This window comes from Vigna unguiculata, chromosome 7, assembly GCF_037176805.1.
Source record: "Vigna unguiculata cultivar grain cowpea cultivar isolate G323 ecotype 2 chromosome 7, ASM3717680v1, whole genome shotgun sequence".
NCBI lineage: Eukaryota > Viridiplantae > Streptophyta > Magnoliopsida > Fabales > Fabaceae > Vigna > Vigna unguiculata.
The window spans coordinates 43,378,120-43,397,761 of NC_140798.1; the positions used below are offsets into that span (position 1 = coordinate 43,378,120).

General features: G+C 34.4%; 3 protein-coding genes across 3 annotated transcripts; all 3 read left to right on the top strand.

Annotated features, from left to right (window-relative positions):
• The first annotated feature begins 4,977 nt into the window (after nt 1-4,977).
• LOC114192157 (beta-conglycinin beta subunit 1-like) lies at nt 4,978-7,019 on the top strand. The gene is made up of 6 exons (XM_028081780.2): nt 4,978-5,383; nt 5,471-5,646; nt 5,728-5,808; nt 5,907-6,206; nt 6,332-6,605; nt 6,692-7,019. Exons 1-6 carry the CDS (start codon nt 5,044-5,046, stop codon nt 6,853-6,855), a joined length of 1,335 nt encoding a protein of 444 aa, XP_027937581.1. The 5' UTR covers nt 4,978-5,043; the 3' UTR covers nt 6,856-7,019.
• A 2,768-nt stretch (nt 7,020-9,787) lies between these two features.
• LOC114192154 (beta-conglycinin beta subunit 1-like) lies at nt 9,788-12,056 on the top strand. The gene is made up of 6 exons (XM_028081777.2): nt 9,788-10,419; nt 10,488-10,663; nt 10,752-10,832; nt 10,949-11,251; nt 11,350-11,614; nt 11,708-12,056. The coding sequence occupies exons 1-6, from the start codon at nt 9,834-9,836 to the stop codon at nt 11,905-11,907; spliced, it is 1,611 nt and encodes a 536-aa protein (XP_027937578.1). The 5' UTR covers nt 9,788-9,833; the 3' UTR covers nt 11,908-12,056.
• Nucleotides 12,057-16,644: 4,588 nt separating this feature from the next.
• On the top strand, nt 16,645-18,705 carry LOC114192155 (beta-conglycinin beta subunit 1). The gene is made up of 6 exons (XM_028081778.2): nt 16,645-17,041; nt 17,129-17,304; nt 17,386-17,466; nt 17,580-17,879; nt 18,005-18,278; nt 18,365-18,705. The coding sequence occupies exons 1-6, from the start codon at nt 16,702-16,704 to the stop codon at nt 18,565-18,567; spliced, it is 1,374 nt and encodes a 457-aa protein (XP_027937579.1). The 5' UTR covers nt 16,645-16,701; the 3' UTR covers nt 18,568-18,705.
• Nucleotides 18,706-19,642: the final 937 nt, after the last annotated feature.

The window sequence follows — 19,642 nt, forward strand, 5'->3', positions numbered from 1 at the left end:
TTAAATGCCATATAAATTGACATGCAATGAAATAAATACAATTTTATATAATGTAATTTTTCGCACTTCAAAATCTGTAAAAAGAAAATAAAAAAGTTTCCAACACACCAGTTTCACGAGCAAACCTATCACAAATTCATTTCACTTAACCCTGCTAGAGTGGTTCTACACTTTTAATTCAACAGTGAGAGGCATAGAAAATTTCCTGATCTAATAATATGATTACGAATAATACTTAATTTTTATAATTGAATATAAAATAAGATAGATATGAATATAGTTGTCTCATTTGATATTTTTAAAAATGCTATATTGATGAGGATCAGACGAATATATCTTAAGTTGTTTTTTAAAGTGTTGAATTAAATTTAAAGTTCATATTTTAATATGATATCACATTCATTTCAAAATTTACTTAATAAAATTTATAAAATGATGTTTGCACTCATTATTATTAACGTCATCCTTATCTTTTTCTGACTTATTACTGGTAGTCTGCTCAGGATTCCAAACTCAATCTTGACAACTAAACATGAGGGTTGTGTTTGTTGTGGGACTTAACCCAACACCTTACGGCACGAGCTGACAGTCATGCACCACCTGTGTCCGCGTTCTCGAAGGTACCCCTCTTTCAAGAGGGTTCACGACATGTCAAGTCTTAATAAGGTTCTTCGCTTTGCATCGAATTAAACCACATGCTCCACCGCTTGTGCGGGATAACGACCAATTTTACAGATAAAGAGTAATTTGTCACTATAAAGACTAATTTAGATATTAATTTATAAACTAAAATTATTGATATTTAAATTAATCTCTATTACGAGTAAAAAATTATAATTACTTTATGAATTGAATTTCAATTTGGTCACTAATATTAACTATTAAAATTTTAACTATTAAAGATATAAATGTCTACATAGATATGACACTAATTTCTTTTCATTTAAATCAATATGTTATAAGTTCACATTATCTCTAATCGAAGTGGAATAATCTATACATGATCATCCCATTTTAAATTACTACAACCCTTCAACAGATAACCTACAAAACTTCTATTAACTTTTGTTCTTCCCTTGATTTCATATCTTATTTCTGCTATACATATTTAGTTATTTTTTACTGTTTTTTTATAACTATTTTACTTTTTCCGTAATGTATTTGATATTTATATCATTATAACTGTTTTTAGTATTTAACATTGTGTAAAAGAAAATGTATGTTGATAATACCTTTTTTTTCTGTAATTTATTTATAAAAATATTTTGTTAAGTTGAACCATTATTACTTTACCATAGCCAATAATAAATTGAACCATTACTTTACCCTTTTAAGAAGAAGGAGAGATTACAGTGGGACCACTTTGCGTTGAATGTGTAAATAAATCAGAGAAAATATAGTGAATAGATTTGAAAAACATTTCTGTTTTAAGATTTTGCCAAGTTATCCAAAAGAGGAATGGATGGACCATGGATGTTGTTGGGATAGAAACCTCACAAATATATGAAGACTGCTATCTCATAGTGGACACCGGCTAGTTAAAATAGCCATTATTGCTTTCATACCTAAGCAACAGTTGGCACCACCTTTCATTTCTAAAACTCCACAACATTTTTCTCATACTAACATCTCAATCCAAATCACCCTCTCCTATACTTTGTTCTTTTTTTATTTTTTTCATCGTGCTACAATTTTCATGCTTCGGTCTAGCTTCATGTCAGAATAGTGGGTGAAAGGGTTAAATACGTCTCAACAAAAATAAATAAAAGAATTTAACTTTTTCAAATAAAAAAAAATCGAAAAAAAAGAAGCTAATAAATAAATAAACATTACTCATATCAATCACATCGATCAATTTGAAGATGACTTCATGTTTTTTTTTCCCAAACTTCCAACATATTTTTTTACCAAGTTATTTATTTACTTCTACATCTTTTATGGTAATTTCAGTATTTTTAGGTTTTTTATATCTTAAAAGAGTTAAAATATTTTTCTTTTATTTCAGATTAAGCTCTAGTAATTATATATATATATATATATATATATATATATATATATATATATATAATATTGATAGTTAAAGTCCTTTAAAATAGTATTATTTTTAAAATATTTTTACTGCATTTATAATGGGTTAAAAATTGGACTTCACCCATCTGAGTTAAATCTGTCGTGGGCTAATTTGATCTATCAACCCATATAGAAAAATAAAAAAATACTTTATTATAAAATTAGGGTCTTTCTTTCTGCACTTCCCTATTTTCTTCTTTTACTACCATAAAACCAAAATTTCCACACTACCCTTCATTAAAATATAATAGAAATCTTTGTACATTCTTATTTTTAATTTTTCTTTTTTTGGATTATGAAAAAATATTTTCGGATCAGAAGATACTTTTCAAAATATCTAATTTAAAATGTAAAAAAATTTTGTTTCGTAAGATATTTCTAAATTTAGAAGAGATCTATAAGACTAAATCGTAGTTTTTATTGGAATTGATTTGTTGAAAGAGAGATGTGTGACTGTTTGAGGAAGGAGAGGATTGAGGTGCAAAAGAAGAAAGAAGAGAGGTGCAGGATGATTTTATTACAAATTTAATAGGGATAAAATGGGGATATTGAAAATTATGAGTTGCAGAGAGAAAGAGTGGGGGTGCAAGAAGAAAGATTCATAAAACTAATATTAAAATAAAACCATGAAACTTGAAAAGATTTGATATTGTTAGGGAATAAAAGGTAAGTTAATTTTGAAAAAACTTAATTTTTTTAATGTCTCTTAGATATATTTATATATTATCATATATACGATGTAATGAATATTTGATGATTATTTCTACTTTTGTTAAATTTTAATAAAATTTAATATAAATAACTATAATAATAAAAGATTATAAAATTTAATGATTAAATAAACAAATTTAAATGTTTTAAGTAAAATTATTGATTATAAAAAATTATACCTTTATACTTTAATTATTTCTTTAAATTATAATTTATTACGTTTTAATGTGCCAGTCCATACCGATTAAATTAATAATAATCAATAGTATCACCGGCTGACCAAGTAGCATTAAAATATGTTAAATCAGAACAAAATGACTTGGTTGGAGGGTGCATATGATGGCATAAGAAGCATTAAATTATGTGGAACATGATTAATGTGTTACTATATTCTCTTTTAACACAAAAGCACAGTAACATTTTTATTTTACATTTTTTTAGAAAAATAATTTTTTTATTATTAAATTTTGATAACTTTATCTTCCAACCTCGGGTGTTATTTTTTAAGTTATTTTTTATTATTTAGAAGATGACACCTCATGTAAGAAAAAGTTGTCAAAATTTAATAATAAAAATATCATTATTTTTTTTTATTATCATTTGACACTGTTATATATTATTATTTACTTTTTCATGGTCGTCAATCAGCGTAAAAGATCTTTTTCCAACACAAAAAATATACCGGTAAGAGAGACCAATAAGAAGACAGCTTAGAAGATCCTTTGGAAACAATTGATCAAGTTGATAAAAATGAAGGTGTAATTATGTTCTTGATCCCCATTTTGGAGTCAAAATCTTAAAATGGTATCCAAATTTTTAAAAGTCTCAAAATGGTCTATTTTTTTGTTGAAACGTCTCATGTTTGCCCTTCATTGCCACGTGTCAGTTCCTCGATTTTTTGAATTTTTTTATTATTATTATTTTGAATTTTTTTAAAAAAAATCAAAAAATTGCCATGTGTCAAGATGTCATCGTGCCACGTGGCAGTGATAGGGTGATGTGGCAGTGACAGTGACACGTGTCAGTATTACGTCACGTGTCATTTCCTTAGTCTCAGTTTGGTCCCTTTATTTTAATTTGTCTCAATTTAGTCCCGATTTTTGTAAAAATTAGCAATTTTGTCCTTCTCCAAATTGAAATCAAATTTAATTTCTATATAAATATACACAAATATTTCCATCAAAATTGATATTTCAAGTAAATATTTTTAACCAAATTAAGTTCATTTAATTAATATTTTACATTGAACTTTATTTAAAATGGTTTAAAAGTTGTTAATAGAAAAAATTCATAAATTAACTAGTTCATATAACAATAAAACACATATAAATTTAAAATTTGAAAATAATTTTAAGTAAAGTTGAATGTAAAACATAATTTTAAATAAATTTAGCTATGTTAAAAATATATGATAAAAATATCAATTTGAATAAAAATATCAAATTTAATAAAAATATTTGTATAACATTTATATAAAATTAATTTTTATTTCAATTTGAAGAGGAACAAAATTGCTAATTTTTACAAAAATTAGGACTAAATTGAGACAAATTAAAATAAAGGGACCAAATTGAGACTAAGGAAATGACACGTGAAGTAATACTGACACGTGTCACTGCCACGTGACACGATGATTGACATGTGGCAATTTTTTGATTTTTTTTAAAAAATTCACAATAAAAAAATTCAAAAAATAAAATAAAAAATTCAAAAAATCGAGGAACTAACACAAGACACTCCCTCTAACGGCGTCAACCTTGACTTAACGGGAAAGGGCAAATGTGAGACGTTTTAACAAAAAAATGGACAATTTTAAGATTTTTAAAAATTTGTATACCATTTTGAAATTGTGACTCTAAAATGAGACCAAAGGCATAATTAAAAAAAAATGAAATAAAACTTCACCACACCACACTTTTGCTTGGTTTCACTTGTCTACTACCCGCCAAATTCCACGAATCTAAGAGAACTGGACCCAAATGCCATGCGAAACAACACGTACTCACCAAGGTGTCTACCATGAAACCCAAAACATCACAAACTCAAACCACCACCGCACACAAATAAAACAACCCCATTTTGTTCATTTCAACACTCGTCATTCTGCATGTTAACCACCGCCCAAATGTCCTTCGATGTTAACAACACTCACATCTCTTCTTTAGCCATAAATACCCGCAATCTCGCTCAACCTTTTCGTCATTCAGAGTCATCATCAAAGTATTGTATTGCAACTCACTCGATATTCAGTAATACTATACTATGATGAGAGCAAGGGTTCCACTGCTGCTGTTGCTGGGAGTTCTTTTCCTGGCATCACTTTCTGTCTCCTTCGGCATTGTACACCGGGAGCACCAAGAGAGCCAAGAAGAGTCGGAACCAAGAGGACAAAATAACCCCTTCTACTTCGACTCTGACAGGTGGTTCCACACTCTATTCAGAAACCAATATGGTCACCTTCGTGTCCTCCAGAGGTTCGACCAACGCTCCAAACAAATTCAGAATCTTGAAAACTACCGTGTTGTAGAGTTCAAGTCCAAACCCAACACCCTCCTTCTTCCTCACCATGCTGATGCCGATTTCCTCCTAGTTGTCCTTAATGGTAAGTAATCAACTAATCGCTACTCACTCAAAATCATCACACTTGCTTCTCCTGCACCATTGATTGTAATCAATTTGTTAATTACAGGGAGAGCCATACTCACCTTGGTGAACCCTGACGGCAGAGACTCCTACATTCTTGAGCAAGGCCATGCTCAGAAGATCCCTGCAGGAACCACTTTCTTTTTGGTTAACCCTGACGACAACGAGAATCTCAGAATAGTCAAACTCGCCGTACCCGTTAACAATCCTCACAGATTTCAAGTACTGCTTTCCGAACTAATTTTTTTTTATTCTAACTTGTAAATTTTTCTTCACATGAGATGATAAATGCTTGGCCTGTAGGACTTTTTCCTATCTAGCACAGAAGCCCAACAATCCTACTTGCAAGGATTCAGCAAGAATATTCTAGAGGCCTCTTTCGATGTAAGCAAGAATATATTTGCGTTTCCATTAAGCCAGTTGTTTGTCTAAATGTCACACCTGTTGAATGATATCATTATCTTTATTTGCATGATTTTTAGAGTGACTACAAGGAGATAAACAGGGTTCTGTTTGGAGAGGAGGAACAGAAACAGCAAGACGAGGAGAGTCAGCAAGAAGGAGTGATTGTGCAACTTAAAAGGGAACAGATTCGGGAACTGATGAAGCATGCTAAATCTACTTCAAAGAAATCCCTTTCCTCCCAAAATGAACCATTCAACCTGAGAAGCCAAAAACCTATCTATTCCAACAAGTTTGGAAGGTTGCATGAGATCACCCCGGAGAAAAACCCCCAGCTTCGAGACTTGGATGTGTTCCTCACTTCTGTGGATATGAAAGAGGTAAATTCGAAGAAAACCGTATAATCAAACTCCGTTGTTGAGTTCTACATATTATTTGTTTAGTTAGAAAACATGAGTATGGGAATTATAATTACATAGATATATTTGTTTGTTAACAAATTTAGGGAGGTCTTCTTATGCCCAACTACAATTCAAAGGCCATAGTGATACTAGTGGTTAATAAAGGAGAAGCAAATATTGAACTTGTTGGGCAAAGAGAACAGCAACAGCAGCAGCAAGAGGAAAGCTGGGAAGTGCAGAGGTATAGAGCTGAGGTGTCTGAAGACGATGTATTTGTTATCCCAGCATCTTATCCAGTTGCCATCACCGCAACCTCCAATCTAAATTTCATTGCTTTCGGTATCAATGCTGAGAACAACCAGAGGAACTTCCTTGCAGGTATATCTGGTCGATCTTGTTTGTTTTATTCTTGAATTGGAAGTTGTTTAATTTACAATTGGTAACGTGTGATTGAAAAATTGAAGGTGAGGAAGACAATGTGATGAGCGAGATACCTACAGAGGTGTTGGATGTTACCTTCCCTGCATCTGGTGAGAAGGTTGAGAAGTTGATAAACAAGCAGAGTGATTCCCACTTTACTGATGCACAGCCTGAGCAACAACAGAAAGAGGGAAGAAAGAGTGAATAAGTATGAATGAACTAAATGTATGTATGGTGTAAGAGCTCAAAGAGAGAGAGAGAGAGCGTAGAAATATGTATCGGACCATGTAGCAAATAACTGAGCTCCACCTCACTTCTTATATCAATAAACAAATCGAGCATATAAATAAAGATGCTTGTGTTTTATGTTAACTCTCTGCTTTCTGCTAAGCTAATTTGACGGATGGCTCGTGGATACCAAAATGGAAGGGAAAGAAACACAACATTTGACAACCAATGATCATAAAAAAGTGAATAAAGAAAAAAAAAAAATGACAAATATCAGGAAGAGTTTTTCGAATATCAAAGTAATCAAACTCAAAAACAGAACATTCTCAATTTTGTAATTAAATTGAATATGCTTTGTTGAATTCTAATTTTCCTTAATCTTATCGGTAATTAGATTGAATATACCTTGATCAACTCTAATTTTCCTTAATCTTGCCAAACATGTAGTTTACTCTAATTTTACTAATCTTGCCAAACATGTAGTTTATTCCAATTTAATGTAATAGTGAGGAATCTTGATGAATTACAGTTGATGCCCTCCAATAAGGGACATCATAAAAAACACAATTTTGCAATGTATAATTAAGAAATATGAAAAAGAAATTAAATATCAACAATTGTTTTAATAAAAAAGAAATTAAATATCAACCTAAACCTAATTAATGATTAATGATTGAAAGATTATAAAAATTATTTTAGTAAGGTTCATGTGAAAAGAAAAATAAAACAAATGAAAGGTTCATGTGAAAAGAAAAATATAATAAATAAAAATATTAGAAAATAGTAAGACATAAAAAATATTTATTTGATATATATTATTTAAACATAATTAGATAAATGTTATAAATGTTATGATAAAATCAAAAATAAATATTTTGGAGATACTAATGAATTTTATAACAAACCAAAAAAAATAGAAAAAATAAAATATAGAAAAAATAAAATATAGAAAGTGTATAATATATATATGGTTACTTAATAGACTTAATATTTTAATAATTTAAATAAGGATGAGATATAGTGAGGATGTTATACATCACATACCCAATTAAAAAAGTTAGATATTTTCAATCTCATATCCAATCAATGCAGAGATTCTTTGTTAGTATGATAACAAATTCAGACAATACCCACAAGACAAGTTTATTTGTCATTCCTATTACTTACTTATTTGGTCCAATTTTGGATAGGACCAACATTGTTCAATTTTAAACAAAATTGAGACTCAATTTGAGTCAGAAAAATAAATATAGGAACCTGAATTACATACATGGCACCAACACTGTCATGTGAGATTAGAGATGTCAATGGGACGGGTAGGGTACGAGTAGTAGCTCCCCCATACCCTATCCGCTGGATAAATATCTGCCTCGTATCCGTATCCGTATCCATATCCGTCAGGTATCCGTTATGCGGGTACCCGTCCATTTTTTTCATATTCGCGGGTATCCACGATACCCACAGCTATTTACAAAATTATTTAAAAAAAAATATTTAAACATAATTTCAAATAAAAAAATAAAATATATCACTGTCATAAATTTTAAATAAAGTTCAAATAATTGTAAAAGTAAATATGAAATGACGTTCAAGCTAATAAAAATTCTTTAATTAGTGCTTTGATCAACAAATCAACTTTCTCCGATTGATTCCTGAAAAATAAACAAATAATAAACCTCAATTGTCACGTGCCAAGTATTTCTATTTTGATTCCATCATTTGACCACAAGCATACCATAAACGTCATTGTCTATATAAGGTTTGATGTATATGCTTAATTTCAAAGAAAGGAAAGAGAAGAATGTCAAGGGGTGTAAGTTTAGCGGGTACGGGTATCTATGGGTACGGATACTATGATACCCGTACTCGTCCCGTTAACATGCGGGTATAAAAAGTACCCGTACGGGTAGCGAGTATCCATTTTTAATATCCGTTTTCTACCCGTTACGGGTTTTATCCGTGGATACCCGTGAGTGCTAATTTTTTTGACATTCCTATGTGAAACTGACACTACCATGTGACACTAAGACATGACAAGTGGCATTGACAAAATAAAAAAACTTAAAAAAATGAAAATAAAATGAAAAATACTAGAAACTGACATGTGTTACGTACAAAGACAACTTTAATACCAAGTTAACAAAATTGATTAGTTTGAGTTTATTTTTAAAACATAGGAACTAATTGAAACGTGACAGTTATTGTTCACAATCTGTTAACTATTTTAGCGGTAGCAAAAATGACTAAATTGAATAAAATTGACGAATATTAAGACCAACTTAAAAAAATTAAAAGTATGACCAAATTGAAAAAATCGAACAAAAACTAGAACCAAATCATTATTTAAACCAAATATAAATTATTTATGTGTTGGCTAAAAAAACAACCTAATCTGACCTAGATGCAAAATCTAACTTAACAAAAAATACTTGTATCATCCTTTATTTGTGGATAGGTGAGCCGGCTCACCACAGGTTCAACCTTAATGAATCAGATTCTAAGTGAATCAAATCAAAAATCAATCCACATTAAAATTTGTAAAAAAAATTTAACCCAACCTAACTCAAATCTATAATAATCTAAGTTAATTCGCAAATTCTAACCCATTTAAAGGACTCCGATAAAAATGAAATAAAACTTCTACACCCACTGTCACTTGGTTTCACTTGTCTACTAACCGCCAAAGTCCAGGAATCTAATAGAACTGGACCCCAAATGCCATGCGCAATAACACGTACTCACAAAGGTGTCCAGCATGCAACCCAACATCACCAACTCAAACCACAGACAAAGCAACCGGATTTTGTTCATTTCAACACTCGTCATTCTGCATGTCAACCACCGCCCAAATGTGCTTCGCTGTTAACAACACTCACATCTCTTCTTTAGCTATAAATACCCGAAATCTCGCTCCACCTTCATCATTCAGAGTCACAGTAGTAATTAATTAAAGATACTATGATGAGATCGCGGTTCCCATTGTTGCTGTTGCTGGGAGTTGTTTTCCTGGCCTCAGTTTCACTCTCATTTGGCATTGCGTACTGGGAAAAGGAGAACCTCAGTCACAACAAGTGCCTCCGGAGTTGCAGCAGCGAGAAAAACACGTACAGGCACCAAGCATGCCACGCTCGTTGCAATCTCCTTAATGAGGATAAAGAACATCAAGAAAGAGAACATTCACTACCACGACCACGACCACAGGAGGAGGAAGAGAAAGAAGATGAAAGCAGACAACAACGTCCATTCCCTATCCCATTCCCTATCCCTATCCCTCGCCGACCTCGCGAACATGAGCAGCACCATGAGAGTGAAGGTTCTGAGTCATCAAGAAAACAAAAGAACCCTTTTTACTTCAGCTCTAACAGGTTCTTCACTTTCTTCAAGAACTCACATGGTCACATTCGCCTCCTCCAGAGGTTCGACCAACAATCCAAACAACTTCAGAATCTTCAAGACTACCGTCTTTTGGAAACCCAGCTCAAACCCCACACCCTCCTTCTCCCCCACCATGTCGACGCTGATTACATCATCATCATCCTCAGCGGTAATTAATCAACATCACCACTTGCTTCGGCTTCTATGGTTAACGGTAACTAATATTTTTAATTACAGGGAGAGCCATACTTACCCTCGAGAACCCCGACGAAAGAGACTCTTACAACCTTCAGAGTGGCGACGTTCAGAAAATCCCTGCAGGGACAACTTTGTATTTGATTAACCCTGACAACGAGGAAACACTGAAAGTAATGGCACTTGCCAGACCCGTTAACAGCCCTGGCAGAATTGAGGTACTTCTTTTTTCTTTATAATGAATTATTTGATTAATTCTTCTTCTAATTTGTTTCCAAAAGATCAATCTTTTTCTTTTTTCTGCAGAATTTCTTCCTATCTAGCACTGAATTCCAACAATCCTACTTGCAAGGGTTCAGCAAGAATATTCTGGAGGCCACGTTCGATGTAAGCAAGCAATACTCCATCTAATTATTTTCATCTCCTTTTAAAGGTTTGTCTAAATTTTCAATTTATATGTTATTATTACGTTTAATTGTGTTGTGTATTTTACGGTTGCACAGACCCAATTCAAGGAGATAAACAGGGTTCTGTTTGGAGAGGAGGAGGGGCAGCAGCAGGACGACGAGGAGAGTCAGCAGAAGGGAGTGATTGTGAAACTGTCAAAGGAACAGATTCGGGAGCTGAGCAAACATGCCAAATCTAGTTCAAAGAAAACTATTTCTTCTAAAGATAAGCCATTCAACTTGAGAAGCGGCAGCCCCATCTACTCCAACACGTTGGGAAGATTCTATGAGATCACTCCAGAGAAAAATCCTCAGCTTCGCGACATGGATGTCTTCGTCAGTTTTGTGGATATGAAGGAGGTAACTGGACCATTGATTTCTATTCACCTTTTTTTTTTTTTTTGTTTGGAATCTACTTTTGAGACATTAAACAACGATTTTTCTTCTCACAAATTCAGGGAGCTCTTCTTCTACCACACTACAATTCAGAGGCTATGGTCATGCTGGTGGTTAATGAAGGAGAAGCAAACGCTGAGCTTGTTGGAGTAAGAGAACAGCAACAAGAGGAAAGTGGGGAAGTTCAGAGGTATAGAGCTGAGTTGTCTGACGAGGATGTACTTGTAATCCCAGCAACTTATCCAGTAGCCATCAACGCTACCTCCAACCTGAATTTCTTTGCTTTCGGTATCAATGCTGAGAACAATCAGAGAAACTTCCTTGCAGGTATATATATTACATATCGCCATCAATTTGAATAAATGATGGGATTTGTTGTTTACTATTGCTAATGCGTGATTGAAAATTGAAAATTTGAAGGTGAGAAAGACAATGTGATGAGCGATATACCTAAGCAAGTGCTGGAGGTTGCGTTTCCAGGGTCTGGTGAGGAGACTGTGAAGCTAATAAAGAAGCAGACAGAGTCGTACTTTGTGAACGCTCAGCCTCAGCAAAAGCAGTCTCAAGAAAAGGAAAAAGGAAGAAATCCTCTCTATTCAATTTTGAAGGCTTTTTACTGAGTATACTAAAATAAAATGTATGTTGTAATCGCTCAGCGTGAGCGAGGAAAGTATCGGACTAGTTAACTAGAACTCGAGCTCTACGTAGCGTCTATGACTAAATAATAAATAAATCGAGCAGCATGCAATGCTTTTGTTGTCTTCTTCAACTGCCTGTTTTCTCCTTAGCTAAAATTAACCGACAAAACCAGTTAATATAACTGAATGGTTGACACGAGTTTGAATTACTTTCAGTGGCAAAGTGTTTGTCTTGGTTCATAAGAGTCGATGAAAGTAAGCAATTCAAGAAAGATGTACGGTACCAAGAAAGATACAATACAGACAGCCAAATTGTTTCGCCCAGAACAAATCATCAACAAGGGCGCAAGAAAAAAACAACTAAAAAAAATAGGAGAATGAAGACAGAGAAATTACGTTGTTTCAGAAACATGGCAATGACAAGATCAAGTCTTCATTATAAAGAATTCACTTCTATGATCAAGATGAACACCGAAAATGACGCTTGATGTACATATTTTGTTCATGCACAAAACCCCTCAGGACCAATGCCTCTTGGAAATGATAACTGAGAGCCACAAAAGATGAATATGGTAGGACCGATATAAAAGATGAATCCCAAGGATTAATCTTGAGGCATCATCAACAACCTTCCTTTTTGAATTTGAATTCTTGAGTTTTCTGCCTGTTTCTCTGTTTCAAAATACACGGGTTGCTTTTCCACGTTTAGTTTGATGGGGAATGCCTTCTCTCTTGGTAGTTTCTCTATTCTTATCAAGATTTGACAGTTTGACAGGTGGGACTACATATAGATTAATAAGTTAAAATGAAATCCATAAATTATTATATAAATAGTTAGAATGGAATTCAAGGTAAAAAATAAAACATGAAAAAAATAAATTCTATACAAAATTATTGTCTAATATTATTCTTTATCTATAATAATATCTAAAAAAAAACAATTTTCTAATATTAATATATAAAGAGATTTTCTCAAAATATCAATTTACTTTTCAAAACATAATTATTTATTAAATTTTTAAAAATTCATCATTATTTTTATAAACTTTTTTTTTCTAATTATCAAAAATTATTCTTTCATTTTTTTTATATATTTCATTTTATTTTTAATAAATATAATTTTATTTTATATATTAATTTAATAATGTTATATTATCATCACCCATTAATATCACGCATATTTAAAAAATGTGTACACACAATCGCGATAACATAAAGAGATTCTTTAGTCACTCGCTTAGAGGTCCATTATCTGTGCTAAAAGGTTTGTGGTCTCTACTAAGAGGTCCTTGATCCCTGTTGAGGTTCTAGTTACTTGTGAAATCCCTTGTCACTTGTCGAGAGATCCATAGTCTTTACTCAGAGGTCTCTGATCTCTGTTGATCTCTACTGAGAGGTCCCTGATCTCTGTTGAGAGGTCCCTTGTTACTTGTTGAGAGGTTCCTGGTCTTTGCTGACAGGTCTTGGTATTTGTTGAAGGTTCTTAGTCACTTGCTGAGAGGTCCATGGTCTTTGGTGAAAGATCCATGGGCTCTGTTGGGACACCCCTGGTCACTTGTTAAGAGGTCCCTTGTCATTTGCTAAGAGGTATCTAATCACTACTGAGAGGTCATATGCTGAGAGGTAGGGGTGGGCATGGATTGGATTTTTAATGATCCAATCCACATCCAGTTTAGATCCAAATAATTGGATTAGACTTTCAACCCAAATCCATTTTTTTAGTAAAAGTAGTTTGGATTTTTTTAAAATTCATATCCAAATATTTGGATCAAGATTTAAATCCAATCCAAATATTTGGATCAAGTTCAAAATCCAGAATTCACTTTTTATAAAAGAAATAAATTGAATTTTTTAAAACTTGTGTCATTAAGGACAACACGACTCAGTTTGTACAGGTCGTTAGGCACGACCCGTCTGAGTCGTTATGCCGACCCATAGATGTGTCAATTTGGCCCAGCCCACAAGGCTTGGCCCTGGCCCATGTGGGCTAAGGCCAAAAAAGCCACCATCAAAGAAGCCCACAAGACCAAAAACCCTACAAAAGCCCTATGGGTCAGAGTCAACCCATGGACTTTCATCTTCAACATGAAAAATATATTATTTTTTAAAATAGATCAGGATAAGCACGACGACCCGAATAGGTCGGACGACCTGGACATGCCTTACAAAACGGATGGGTCCAACGACTTGAACGGGCCCGATGACCTGGACGGGCCTGACGACTCGAATGGACGCGACGACTCAAACGGGTCTGATAACCTGGACGGGATCGACAACCTGGACGACACAAACGAGTCTGATGACCCAAACGACCTAGACGAGCCCGATAACCCGGGCAGACTCGACTACCCGAACAAGCCTTACGACCCGGACAGACCCGATGACACGAATGAGTCTGTCTGGGAAGTTGGGCCCGTCCAGGTCATTGGACCCGTTCGTGTCGTCGTGCCATCCGGGTCGTAAGGCATGTGTAGGTCGTCAGGCCCGTCCGGGTCGTCGAGCACGTCTGGGTTGTCTGGCTCGTCCAGGTCGTCGGGCCCGTCCGGGTTTTCGGGTCTGTCTAGGTCGTCCGAGTCATCAGGTCCGTTTGAAACGTTCGTGTCATCGTGCCCATTTAGGTCTTAAGGCTCGTTTGGGTCTGCCTGGCCCGTTTGGGTTTTTGGGTTTGCTTGACCCGTTCAGGTCTTCGGGTCCGCCTGACCCGTTCAGGTTTTCGGGTCAGCCTTACCTGTTAAGGTCATCGGGCCCGCCTGATCCATTCGGTTCTGCGAGCCCACTTCACCCATTCGGGTCATCGAGCTCGCTTGGCTCGTTCGGATCTTCGAACCTGCCTGGCTCGTTTGGATCTTCGAACATGCCTGGCTCGTTTGGGTCTTCAAGCTCACTTGGCCCGTTCGGGTCTTCGGACCTATTTGGCCCGTTCGGGTCTTCAGGTCTACCTGGCTCGTCGGGTCATTGGGCCCGCCTAGCCCGTTCGGGTCATCAGGCTCACTCAAATTTTTCATATTGTTGGGCCCGATCGACTCATTCGGTTTGTCAGACCCGCCTAGCCCGTTCATATCTTTAGGCCCGCCCAACCTCTTATGGTCGTCGGATCTGCCGGATCCGTATAGGTCATCGAGCAAGGCCCGTCCAAGTCTGAATTTAGCATAGTCCATCTCAACCTTTAGTCTAACCCAACTAAAAATTTAAATTGAAAATTTGGATTGGATTTTTTGGATTATCCATATTTAAAAATCTTGATTTATAAAATGGATATTCAATCCATAAAATATATAAAATGTAGATTAGATTGAAATACAGATCCATTAAATGGATTGGATTTTTAATAAAATGGATTATAAATGGATTGGATTGGAGCAAAAGTGGATTGGATCAAGAAAATTAGATTTTTTGCCCACCCCTACTGAGAGGTCCTAAGATTTACTTTTGTTGAGAGATCCCTAATTTCTATTGAGCTGAGAGGTTCATAGTTTCTGTTGTTGAGAGGTCCTTGATCATTTACTTATAAATTCTAATCACTTAATTAATATTTAAAATATTATAAAATAAGTACGATCGTGAATATATTCATATATTTATATAAAAATAGACAAAAATCTCACTCACAATAGACATAAAGATGTAAGTAAATAAAATTTTTATTTTAAATTTTGTATAAGAATTTAAGACACCGTATATATATATATATATATATATATATATATATATATATATATATATATATATATATATATATATATATATATATATATATATATATATATATATATATAACTTTTTGTCTAAAAAAATTAGATAATCAAATCTTCTATTTTAATCAATTTGGGGTTTTTAATGAAACTATGTAATTTAGTAAAGTCTTTATCTTTTATATCAGAAAGATCTAATTGATTCAAAAAATTGAAAGGTTAGTTTTTATATACTTCAAACAGTTGATAGATTTAAATTTATTGTTTCCAAAAATAAACTAGGCCTTGTCCTGAAGAGCTCTATAGTTATTGATTATTTCGTTCTATGTTATTGTTTTAAGGATTTACTGTAAACGTCAATGACTTTAATTATATATTTTTTTAAATATAAAATAATTTGAAAAGAATGCAAAAATATTATTATTTGATTAAATGTATAAAAGTACATACAGATGGAAGGCTTTAAGTGAAACATTTTACATTGCAGCTTATTATGTAGTTTAAACATAATAGACCGTACTGAACAATTACTTATATTTTTAGTGTATCTTGGTGCTTTCCCTTGATAAAATGTAAGTCCATAATTACAGCAATTACTGTGCAGTGTCATAGGACTCTGTAGTCTCTTGGATCATGCATGGATGCTTGGCAAGAAAAAAGACAAATAACGCAGGAAAAAGGACAACACAGACACAAAAGGAATCACGCAACCTCACTCAACTTATTACGATCGCCGCGTCCATGTATGTCTAAATGCCATGCACAGCAACACGTGGTCAACATGCACTTCAAATCGCTCACCATCTTAACCCACACACCAACACATTGCATGGTTCTGCGTCCACAGCCAATGCTCGCAATCCACCTCCATCGTAATCACAAGCCACCTCTATCTCTTCCACCATCACACTTATTTTCAATTCAACACACGTCATTCTGCATGCAATCCCCAGGCCAAATGTATATACGTGTTATCAACACCCCTCTCTCTTGCATATATAAATACCCATAATCGCTCCCTGTTTTCCTCATCCATCAAGTATCGTATTATAACTCACCCGATATTCACTAATACTACTACACTATGATGAGAGCAAGGGTTCCACGGCTGCTGTTGCTGGGAATTCTTTTCCTTGCATCACTTTCTGTCTCCTTCGGCATTGTACACCGGGAACACCAAGAGAGCCAAGAAGAGTCGGAATCAAGAGGACAAAATAACCCCTTCTACTTCGACTCTGACAGGTGGTTCCACACTCTATTCAGAAACCAATATGGTCACCTTCGTGTCCTCCAGAGGTTCGACCAACGCTCCAAACAAATTCAGAATCTTGAAAACTACCGTGTTGTAGAGTTCAAGTCCAAACCCAACACCCTCCTTCTTCCTCACCATGCTGATGCCGATTTCCTCCTAGTTGTCCTTAATGGTAAGTAATCAACTAATCGCTACTCACTCAAAATCATCACACTTGCTTCTCCTGCACCATTGATTGTAATCAATTTGTTAATTACAGGGAGAGCCATACTCACCTTGGTGAACCCTGACGGCAGAGACTCCTACATTCTTGAGCAAGGCCATGCTCAGAAGATCCCTGCAGGAACCACTTTCTTTTTGGTTAACCCTGACGACAACGAGAATCTCAGAATAGTCAAACTCGCCGTACCCGTTAACAATCCTCACAGATTTCAAGTACTGCTTTCCGAACTAATTTTTTTTTATTCTAACTTGTAAATTTTTCTTCACATGAGATGATAAATGCTTGGCCTGTAGGACTTTTTCCTATCTAGCACAGAAGCCCAACAATCCTACTTGCAAGGATTCAGCAAGAATATTCTAGAGGCCTCCTTCGATGTAAGCGAGAACACAACATCTAACTATATATTTGCGTTTCCATTAAGCCAGTTGTTTGTCTAAATGTCACACCTGTTGAATGATATCATTATCTTTATTTGCATGATTTTTAGAGTGACTACAAGGAGATAAACAGGGTTCTGTTTGGAGAGGAGGAACAGAAACAGCAAGACGAGGAGAGTCAGCAAGAAGGAGTGATTGTGCAACTTAAAAGGGAACAGATTCGGGAACTGATGAAGCATGCTAAATCTACTTCAAAGAAATCCCTTTCCTCCCAAAATGAACCATTCAACCTGAGAAGCCAAAAACCTATCTATTCCAACAAGTTTGGAAGGTTGCATGAGATCACCCCGGAGAAAAACCCCCAGCTTCGAGACTTGGATGTGTTCCTCACTTCTGTGGATATGAAAGAGGTAAATTCGAAGAAAACCGTATAATCAAACTCCGTTGTTGAGTTCTACATATTATTTGTTTAGTTAGAAAACATGAGTATGGGAATTATAATTACATAGATATATTTGTTTGTTAACAAATTTAGGGAGGTCTTCTTATGCCCAACTACAATTCAAAGGCCATAGTGATACTAGTGGTTAATAAAGGAGAAGCAAATATTGAACTTGTTGGGCAAAGAGAACAGCAACAGCAGCAGCAAGAGGAAAGCTGGGAAGTGCAGAGGTATAGAGCTGAGGTGTCTGAAGACGATGTATTTGTTATCCCAGCATCTTATCCAGTTGCCATCACCGCAACCTCCAATCTAAATTTCATTGCTTTCGGTATCAATGCTGAGAACAACCAGAGGAACTTCCTTGCAGGTATATCTGGTCGATCTTGTTTGTTTTATTCTTGAATTGGAAGTTGTTTAATTTACAATTGGTAACGTGTGATTGAAAAATTGAAGGTGAGGAAGACAATGTGATGAGCGAGATACCTACAGAGGTGTTGGATGTTACCTTCCCTGCATCTGGTGAGAAGGTTGAGAAGTTGATAAACAAGCAGAGTGATTCCCACTTTACGGATGCACAGCCTGAGCAACAGCAAAGGGAGGAGGATCGTAAGGGAAGAAAGGGTCCATTATCTTCTATTTTGGACACTCTCTACTGAATAAGTTTCTAGTAAGATACAAGTGAGAGAGCTCACAGTGAGTGTGGAATGAAGGTGTCGGATGATGTAACAAAAATAAGTAGAGCTCCACATGGCTTTTTCTACCATAAATAATGAATAAATTGAGCCTTCATATGATGCTTGTGTTTTACGTCCTTCGACTGTCTGCTCTGTGCTTGCTAATTTGTTATGGTTACCAACATACTTACGTAATTTGCTTTTAAGTGAAATATCTGAGTTATATATGACTCATTTATTAATTTATTAAATAAGAAAAGGCTTTAATATCAAATATATCTTATTCTTCTAAAAAAAAAATCAGTTACAAAAGCTAATAGATGCTCACAAAAAATCAGTTATTAAAAAAATAACGTTTTTCAAAATGGCTTTAATCAATATGATGATTAAAGTCAATATGTTTTTTAACTTCTTCAAAAAGTTTATTTTATTTTTCGTTGTGATTTCAGTGGTAACACATTGCCATATATCCCTTCCAAAAAACTACAGCTTAACGCAACTTTATGGAGAAAAAACATGATGTAAATATGTGTATGAGTGAGAATTAGAATTATATATGAAATATATAGAATGAAAGAAATAATATTATCTTTAGAAAAGGAAAGCAAATGGGGAAGAATTATCGAAGAATATGTAACACAAATATTAAAGTATGAGTCTGGATTATAAATAAAATTTTCAATGCAAAATTCTCATATTTTAAGTGGTACACACTTTTAATCTAATATAATGCATACAACCTATATATAAATAGGAAGAGGAAATTAGAAGGATGTGGGGGAGGTGGATGAATAGAACGTGATAGAGGGGGAGTAGTGGTGTGGTGAGGAAGCAACATGTGTATAGGTAAAGTTGATTTCTGAAAATTTGAGGAAAATGTATAATACCTGAAAAAAATAAGTGTAGTAAGGAAAAAATATTATTGCAAAAGTCACAACAAGGCTTTTTCTGAGTTGGGAAGAGCATGAAACGAGAAATTACAGCAAAAAATGAAAAAACCTTAAACGGACATTTTCAAGGTACAACCAAACAACAAGAAGGGAGAGGTGGCTACAGA

Bases quoted from the DNA above. Each gene is read 5' to 3' on its own strand.
- LOC114192157 (XM_028081780.2), top strand. From the start codon at position 5,044: ATGATGAGAGCAAGGGTTCCACTGCTGCTGTTGCTGGGAGTTCTTTTC. The intron at 6,207-6,331 runs GTAAATTCGAAG...TAACAAATTTAG, and splicing joins CTTCTGTGGATATGAAAGAG to GGAGGTCTTCTTATGCCCAA. The intron at 6,606-6,691 runs GTATATCTGGTC...GAAAAATTGAAG, and splicing joins CCAGAGGAACTTCCTTGCAG to GTGAGGAAGACAATGTGATG.
- LOC114192154 (XM_028081777.2), top strand. From the start codon at position 9,834: ATGATGAGATCGCGGTTCCCATTGTTGCTGTTGCTGGGAGTTGTTTTC. The intron at 10,833-10,948 runs GTAAGCAAGCAA...ACGGTTGCACAG, and splicing joins TTCTGGAGGCCACGTTCGAT to ACCCAATTCAAGGAGATAAA. The intron at 11,615-11,707 runs GTATATATATTA...GAAAATTTGAAG, and splicing joins TCAGAGAAACTTCCTTGCAG to GTGAGAAAGACAATGTGATG.
- LOC114192155 (XM_028081778.2), top strand. From the start codon at position 16,702: ATGATGAGAGCAAGGGTTCCACGGCTGCTGTTGCTGGGAATTCTTTTC. The intron at 17,305-17,385 runs GTACTGCTTTCC...CTTGGCCTGTAG, and splicing joins ACAATCCTCACAGATTTCAA to GACTTTTTCCTATCTAGCAC. The intron at 18,279-18,364 runs GTATATCTGGTC...GAAAAATTGAAG, and splicing joins CCAGAGGAACTTCCTTGCAG to GTGAGGAAGACAATGTGATG.